Source organism: Desmodus rotundus, chromosome 6 (genome assembly GCF_022682495.2).
Source record: "Desmodus rotundus isolate HL8 chromosome 6, HLdesRot8A.1, whole genome shotgun sequence".
Lineage (NCBI taxonomy): Eukaryota > Metazoa > Chordata > Mammalia > Chiroptera > Phyllostomidae > Desmodus > Desmodus rotundus.
The window spans coordinates 121,098,159-121,107,266 of NC_071392.1; the positions used below are offsets into that span (position 1 = coordinate 121,098,159).

Genomic DNA, 9,108 nt, shown 5'->3' on the forward strand with positions numbered 1-9,108 from the left:
TGGGAGAGGCTGAAACTGCAAAAAGATCAGATTTTAATCTAGGTTTGGCATCATGGGCTTTTAGCACCAGGGATGCCATTTTGGGGCTGCGGTTTTCTTTTTAACATTTCCAAAGCATCTTTCTGACACATTAGCTCATCGGAACCTTACAACCTCACTGTCAGACAAGGCGGGTTTAAAGAGACTTGCTTAAGGTCACCTAAAACCACACAGAACGAGAACCCAGAAAGAGGTATTTATGAGATAAAGATCTCCAAGGAAAACAATACCCAATATCAACAGAAGAAGAGAAAGAGGGAATAGGGAACAGGAAGAGGGAGAGGGAGAGAAAGAGGAAGTAGAGAAAAAGAACGAATAAAAGAAATGATCAAAAATAAGGAAGAAATCTTGGAAGTACAATTCAGTGAACTCTAGACCCTCTTTGCTTTGTTTCCTTAAACCTCTGTTTTTGCATAGAACTCAGGGACCCACATGCTACCCCAGCAATTATTGAATCTTGCAAATCCCATCATTTAAAAAGAATCCCAGTCCCTAATTTCTATACTGGCTATTGTACATATTGGGTTTTGCTTGGTGTGTGTGTGTGTGTGTGTGAGATATTGACCCTCAGATATACAAACACCATTGAGATAATTTTAAATATTCCATTTTCTATGTAGCTGCCTCCCACTCGTCTGTAGCACTGTTAATGCCCTTCTCTCAGAGATTTAATCACAGCTTATTATATAGGAATCCAACAATGTCATTCATTCACCTAGTGTTTTCTTTTGGTGGTGGTAAACCAGCTCCAAGTCGCAGGTGTGGGAATTGGTCCTCTGTTGTTGAAGCTTTTTAAACTACAGTGGAACCTCAGTTCTGGAATTTATTTCTTTCTGAAAGGCTGCTCGAGAAGCCATCTCTCTGAAGACCGAATCATCCTCATACTCGCACACTCTCCCTCTGTCGTCCGAGAGGTGTGTAGGATCACAGAGGTGTGAGTATGAAAGGGTTGTCGGCTGGAGAAACGAAGTTTCGTTCGACAACTGAGACATCTTTTTTCCGTGAACAACTTGGTCGAGAAACAAACTGTTCAAGATGGGAGACATTCAGGAACTGAGGTTTGACTGTATTAGTATCCTTCTGTATTTAAAGGATAGTCACTTAGGCAGTAAGTTAGCAACTACTGTAAGTAAAATACCTCCAGGGTCTGGGGGGGCAAAGGAAAGTCATGTATGTGCCTTTCTTGCTCTTCTTTATCTATACATATGTGTAATTTATTTTATACACATATGCACAAATAAAACTCATCGAAAATACTGAATGCAATATACAGTTATATTTCTTAAAACTAGTTCAAAGTGGCAGTCTTCTCCTAGTTATGACACAGAACAGACCTGGCCAACCTTTCCTTTTATATATAAATTAATCTTCTTTCTATTTAGAAGCCTCCAAGAGAAACTGGTACCTTTATAGCCATGGAAACCATACAACAGTATCTTTCCTATTTAAATGTTTGCAGGTGACAGTAGTATATAAAAGCAGTGAGCTTCATAAAGACATTTGAAACATACTCCAGATAGCCAAAAACACTTACACTTAATTTCTGCTGCATGAAAGGCGGCTGAAGTCCCTGATTCTTTAATTGCATAACTCATTTTGGCATGAGATTTCATTAAGTGTGCTAAATGCTTCAGGGAAGGAATTAATTATATTTCCTAGAAATAAAGTTTTACTAAAAATACATTTTTATTCTCCAATAATGGGCAATTTTTCTTCACTCCTGGCTCAAACGGCACCAGTGCTTCCCAGCATTCTTTTCTTATCCTTGCAGAAGTGAGCTGGGCAATGACAAATACAATTCATGCTCACTTAGAACTTCCTGTGACCAAAACACTCAGAAGAATCTGTGACAAAAACATGAAAGAGGTACCTAGTGGTTTATCTTTCTGTGATTTATTTAATACATGAATCTAAATCAAAATGCCAACAAATCGTTCCTTCACTACATCAAGTGCTATTTGAAAAGGTCAGGCCAGTTTCCCAGCCCGAGCCACTGCTCCTGATCCAGTCAGACCAGTTTCCCGACCCGCTGGACTGCTCCTGACTCGGTTATCCCGACTCCAAGGATAGCTGGCGGCTTTATCAAACCTCTCCCTCCGTGCAACAGATGTCTGGCACCAGCCACTGTGGCCGTGGTCAGACTGACCCACCTAACCCACAGTCCGGGTTCACTCCTGGAACCCTGAGGCACCCACCTGGAAGAACAAGAGACTAACCCCTCCCTGACTCCCTCACAAAGCCTGAGCTTTTTCTTTAAAAAACCCCATTCTGCCTCCCCTCAGGGCTGCAGTCAATCATGACTCAGCCCGCCAGCAAGCGCAGCATCAAATAAATGGATCTTGGATCAGATTATCCAGTTGCTCCCGCCTCCATTTCTCGCCAATTTCTAACACTATTCTTTCATTTTGGAAAATCCGGAAAACCTCTTAATGAACCAAGATTTGAAAATCTTTCACTCAAATGAATTTCTTTATAAGATCACTTCTAGGAAATGTTATCCAAAATGTAGAGAGAAAATAAAAATTGACAGCTCTAGAAAACCGTAACACTTACTAGAGAAAATGGGATTCGCTAGAATTAACCCTCCTACAGTAGGGCGGTGACTGGTGCATTGCTTGTTCCTTAAGAGAGCCTGGCAGATCCTAGTACACAATAGATGATTATTACACCGACGAACAAATGTTAGATGAGAGTGACTATCCTTAGCACCGAAGAAAATAAACACAGTGATATACCTGAGGAAGCTCTTCATTAAAGAAACAAAGTCTATTACTTATTCATTCGCTTAGTGGAAAGGATGACTGAACACACCCAGTACTTGGTAGTTACTAAGGCTCTTGCGATAAACAGGAAGAAAAACTTAGTTCCTCTTCTTAAATGCTTATCCTCTAGAGGAGGAGTCAGACAAAAACTCAACACAAAAGCAGATCAGTTAATTGTGATATGGACCATGCTAGATATAATCAAGGCACAGTGAAAACGAATTTTCCCCAGGGGTTGGGAAGTCAGAGCACCTGTCAGTGGTGAGGCGTGTCAGGAATGAGTATACAGCAATAGTGCTCTTCATCTGCAGAAACTAGAAACATGGTAAAACCATGGACCGTCAGTCCTTTGTAAGCCACAGGGAAAAGGACTGCCTCAAGTGGGCCAGGGTGCGGCTAGCTGAGAGCCTAAGCACTGATCAGTCAGACTCCGGGCCTTCCCTCAGGGTGCTCAGAGACCCAGCTACTCTCCCTGGCTTGCATCAGAGACTGCAAAGCTCAGGCCTGCATTCTAGTTCTGGCCTTGCTCACAACTAAGGATCCAGCCTTGGTCAAAGCTTCCACCTTTTCAAGTTTTCATCTCCTCTAGGGAATGAGCATGAGAATAATTCTGTACCTGAGTGCTAGGATGATCGAATAAGACAGCATTGAGAACCTGTGGTATAAGCAATATAACTGTTCACTGTGACTGAAATGAAGACGATAATGATGGGGGTTGGTGATGTGGATAAATACCGTTCGAGGAAACAATCTGAAATCAAATGCTTCTCTGTTAGTTTAAGAATTCTTCTTCTGCATGTTTTGAATACCCATAACAGTACATAGGCAGTGGTTTGCACTCAAGAGATATTGGAAATGTGCATCAAAGATGCACATCCTTAAATTATTCTCATGTCACATGACTACTAAAAGGACAGGTTCTGCAGTGTGAACCACTGCCACACATCAAAGAACCTTCCAATCCAAAATGCCAATAAAGCCCTGGTGAGAACCACTGCTAGAAGCTTGACGGATAAGAAATATTCAGTAAATATTTGCTAAATACATGAATAGTTCATATGATATTTATTTCCATCAGGGCACAGTAGACCACCAGTCTCTTGAAATCAAGGAATGTAACTCATTGATTTTTACCTTACCAGATCCCCAACCCTGAAACTGAGACATGATAAGCAATGACAATGTCAAAAATCCCATTACCAAATCAAGACAATCTATTACACTACACGAAAATATAACTATTTGGCAGGGGTAAGGCAGGGCAATGATGGTAAAGATTTCTCTTCAGGTCTGGCAAGGACATTAGGAAAACAACACTTAAACCTAGAGGTCCTAGTGAAATCAATGAGGCTTTCCCCCATCACCAGATGACTCATTGCAATTTTTAAACATGATCATCCCAATAACTAAGTCAGAAAGAGTAGTGCTGTATAAAGGTCAATATGCTTTACAGAGGAATTTTAACACAAAGACATACTTTTTCTCTGGATATCAGTTTAAAGGTAGGAAGGTCAAAATTAAGATAGTTGGATATCTTCACATTTCTTTTTGGGGGGAAAGGCACCAGAACAGTATACAGAATGTATTACATTGCGTACTTTTGTGTTTCAAAAGAACAAAACCAGTTTTGTCAAAGACTGATTAATGGGAGCCAAGTAAGTGTATGAAATAGCAAAAGGTTACAAGTAAGTGAGTAAAAGATAGTATGAAACAATAGAAATAAAACATTAGAAGGCATTTTAAAGATTAAATAATCTTCCTTAACCTTGACAAAGGGCAAACTTTCCATCAGAGGTTGATGAAAAAAGCACAGAAAGCCAATTATACAGACGTGGCAGAAATGGGGGTAGAAATTTAAAAAACAATACAAGACGGCAAGATATAAGATAAAAACAATATATTACTCCACGACATTAAAGAAGATATGTAGTAATGAAAGAATTTCTCAGATCTTAAAAAAGGTTTCAGATTGCGAATATATTTTTAATTGTTCTCCTTAGCAAAAAGAAGTGTTTTTTTAAAACAAATTCAATTGCAAGATCCAAAAAAACTGACTTAAAGTAGAACAAACTAAATTTTACAATAAAAGTTTTTTTTAAGTCTCAGCAGACACTGTTAGGTCCTTAAAAATGAATTAAATTATTGACACCAATATAACAGGAATTGCATTATAGGAGCTCTGTATAAAGTGGAATATAAAAGAAAGAATTTCCAGAAGAGAGGAAGCATATAAGTAAATGAAAAAATAAAGATCTGTCAAATTTTAAATACTGTCAGAAAGCCGAACTTGCTTCTGTAGAGAAGTTAAATACACCATCTAACTATGTGGGCTTCTAACAATTTCTATTTACTATGACCAGTTCCCCTGAACAAAGTGTTAACATGGAAACTAGTATTAACACATTCTGTTTATTATATATTATCAGGGAAAGAAATCTGATAACTTACTGGCTGTTCAAAATAATTCTCAGCAGGCCTACAAAGGTACTGAGAATATAATGAATTTTTAAAGGGGAGAAAGGGAGCGTCACAAATGGACAAGAGGCACAATATTTCTTCAGTACAAGCACCTAGGTTTGGTATAGAGAGGGTGAACGCAATGGTTGAAATCCTCTTTCAGCCTCGCTTCCAATTCCAAAGGGTACTAGATGAAGCAAGAACTTCTACTAAAATGATCAAGTGTCTACACAGCTTCCAGGTTCCAAGTGGCACTGTGCAGCACAGCCCAAACACATTCCATGCAAAGGACACATAACAGGCTTAGAGTAACTGATTGCTACCTGATTACTACAGCTAGGCTTGTACATTTATGAAAAAGTACAATTTGAACTGTCAACATGGCCAAGCATAGGAGCTGTTGGCTGTTGGCTATTTATAAGCTTAACATGGTTTATACTTACCTTTAGTGTTCTTAGTTCTTTTACTTATTAAAAAACAAAAACAAAACAAAAACCTATTCCAAAAGGAACTATAAATGAGCTGAAGCCTTTCTGCTTTGACTTTCATCATGTACACACACAAACTCAGTTTCAATCAGAAAACACATCTAGAAAAATTCCATTTTGTAAGCACTTACTGAAGAAAAGAACTACCTATCTGTAGTACTAGTGGACAAAATGCAGCTGTTCTACTTTTACAATTATTGTAAACATGAGTCCTGAAAAAGCTCCTCTCCTCAAGTCCAAAGTAGTTAAATGGTGTATTTTAATAAGAGTATGTCTACAGATCTCTTTAATAATTTCATTGACTTATTATGATCTCAAAGGCTTTTTACTTCAAGGTCTAAAACATTCCCTTCTTTGCAACCAAAAGGTAAATGTATATTTAGGGGTATTGTGCATTCTGTTCTTGAACAATGTAATCTGCTAAGTGACAGAACTTTTGGCCCTGGTCTCCCTGGGATGGTAGCACTCACAGGCATCTGCTCACATTTAAATTGAAAACTTTAAAATTTAGCCTTGGACAAATAAAGGAAAGCTCCAGTTATGTGAGTGTCTCCTCAATGGAAAACTAAGTATCAAAGAGCAATGATTAAGTATGTGTACTGCTGAAACCACACGCTAAGGAGACATGGTCTCAGTGATCTTTTCTCCATTCTCCACTTTCTCTGCAAACCCACCAGTAGTCAGTCTCTCAAGCCTATCCAAACATCTGCCCCCGACTACTTCAAATCTTGCATATTATCACTTTCTTCTTAGCAGAAGCTATTTTAATCTATGATGACCAATCCCTTGGCCTGTGCCTAACTCAAATCTCTATTTTCCCATCTCCTCAGGCAACAGCACTATCCATGATTTACTTTCCATTATTCAAAGGAGGCAATTTATTAATGTCCTTTTCTCTATGACACTAGCACAAGTAAGTTATAGTTACCCATAAAGTCCTACCTCTAAAAATTACAAGTATCAACATTTATTTTAAATCTTTTTTTAAAGCTTCAAAAGCACCCATCTTTCTGCTTTTTCACAATGATATCTTGGGATCTTCAAAATGAAGACTAAGATACTTTATACCAACTTGCTTGCCCTTCACCGTGGTGCAATTATTCATTCAACAAGCACATTGCCTAGCCCACGCTATTTGTACTGCACAAAAATGTCCCTGAATGACCGCCTTTCTCCTCTACCCACACACCTGTATCAAAAGCTTGCTATTCTCCTGCAGATTGCCTCCGTCCCCCTCCCCATATCCTCCCCTTGGTAACTTGCTCACCCATCCCATCCCAAAACACTTCCCTAAAGTAGGGAGCAAGCAAGGTGGGGGAATGGAGGTGATGCGCTTCACCCTCAGCTGTCAACGCGAAGGGCCGGGAACGCATGCGCAGCGCGTGCAGTCAGGTCCGGTAGCAAAGTGGGCCCGGGGCCTGCAGTCGACCCCTGCGGGTAATGCGGGTCGGGAGCGGCCTGCTCGGCTCTTGGTGGGCCGCGTCCAAGGGGACGGTGTGGTATGTGGATCGGTCGGGCACACTCACAATTTCAGCATCCACTCGCCCTCCAAAACCAGCGTCCAGTTGGAGGCGGTCATGGGAAGCACCATGCTCTGCTCCGCTGGTAGCGAAGCCTGCTCCGGCTGGGCCTTCTCCTCTGTCTCCGCAGAGACCCAGGCGGCTAGAAGCACCATCAACAGCGGGTTGCAGCGCCCTCCCGCCATATTGGGGAGCGGAGTGAGGCTCCTCCACAGGACGCGTGGAGAAAGCAGCAGATCCAGGGCCTCGCTCGCTGCACGACTGGGCCTCTGAAGGTAGACTGGGGTGGGGTGGGGGGGCCTGCGGGGCTGCGTAGCTTCCGCTCCGAGCAGCAGCCTGCGAGCCTTAGTCTGTAGCAGCAGCGAGCACCGCCTCTTATCACAGCCTCTGCCGCTGAGACCACGCCCCCTTCTGCCTAGACTTGCCGCCTTTGCTTGGGGTGTCGGTTGCCTAGGCAACAGCTTGCCATTCTTCCGGACCACCAAACTGAAAATAAACAGATGACCCGATGTTGCTCAAGTTAGAATAAGCTCCGCGTGTGCCCAGGCTACCCAGTAAAGGGGGGGGGGGGTTGCGCGTGTGGGTTTTTCTAAAGAGAAATATGACCAGTAATTTAAGAATTCATCTTCTCTTCAATGGTAGCAAAAATAACAATGGACTTCAAAGTAAACCTGTTTAACGAAGAATGCAGTGGGCATGCGTCTCTTGCTAAAAGAGCAGGGAAAGTTAAAGTACTCTCTGCATGTGTATATTGAAATATCATTGCCTAATTGGAGGTAATTGTGAAAGTAGACTGTGTAGTTTCAAAACTGAATGTTCTTTACAAAAAATTTTTTAATTTTTATAAAAACTTAAAACGTGTGTACTAATAGATAAAGTGAGTTAATTAGAAAAGTGCCAGTCACAATTAAGTGCACCTCACACTTTCCTCAGTTACAGTTTTGTTAGATCTAAAATGAAAGTAGCTTGAAATATTTCCAAATTCCTTCCCAAGTACACATTAGTGCGTCTGTACCTGGAGGCCACCACACTCTTGTGTGTGTGTGACTGAAATACATATTAGAGGGATGGTAAGCTTTTCAAAGTGTGCTTTATAAGACTTCATTAGTTGTTCAGAGTATAAAACTGAGTAATGTGACATGAATCATGAGAAAGAAGACACCGACTAAGAAGGGCTTCTGGTAGCTGACTGGACTAAAATTGTTTAAAAGCAGAGCCTAGCAGCCATTTCTGCACAGGCTCTTCTCACACAAACTGCACTGTAGAGAGAATCCTGCACTGAACCACCTGCCTGTGCATGTAACTACCTGCCTCTGTACCAAACTTCCTGCCTAGTTGTTTCTTGGGGGCTAGGATGGGTATAAGCCAGCCCTCATAAAGGAGTTCCTGGAACCCTACTTCAACCAATAGGACTGAAGCTTTCCCCATATAGTAGAACTGTACATCTCCAAACAACCAGAGTAGCTCTATTCTGACCAATCAGGAGAGCACCTTTTGAGCCAGTCAAACTTTGAGGATTTGGATTCTTCATTTGAGTGAGGAGAGACCAAGGGCGGGGACTTTCCTCCATACACGCCCATTTCCCTGTAGCTCTGAGAGTGCACATTCCCTTTCCACCTAAGAGGAAGGCAGTGTTTTTCCCTGGACTGCTCCATAGTCATGCTGTTTTCACAGCCATGCTGTGTTACAGTTAAGCCTTTTTGCACTGAATAAAATTTCTTTCTTCACTTCATCCCAGGTTGGAGATTCCTGTTGGCATTCAATCGGTACCAACAACCATGACTTGACAGTAATCAATAAAACCATGAAAAATATGTGATTTCTGTCCTTCTCTTAACACAA

The 9,108-nt window shown here is 41.2% G+C and overlaps 1 protein-coding gene across 1 annotated transcript in view; it reads right to left on the bottom strand.

Annotated features, from left to right (window-relative positions):
• TMX4 (thioredoxin related transmembrane protein 4) overlaps positions 1-7,620 on the bottom strand; it is a 41,317-nt gene extending 33,697 nt beyond the window's left edge. The window contains exon 1 of the mRNA XM_024559823.4: positions 7,273-7,620. Within this exon, the coding sequence (XP_024415591.2) occupies positions 7,273-7,451 (179 nt within the window). The 5' untranslated portion in view covers positions 7,452-7,620. The remainder of the gene's footprint in view (positions 1-7,272) is intronic.
• Between the last annotated feature and the right edge of the window lie 1,488 nt (positions 7,621-9,108).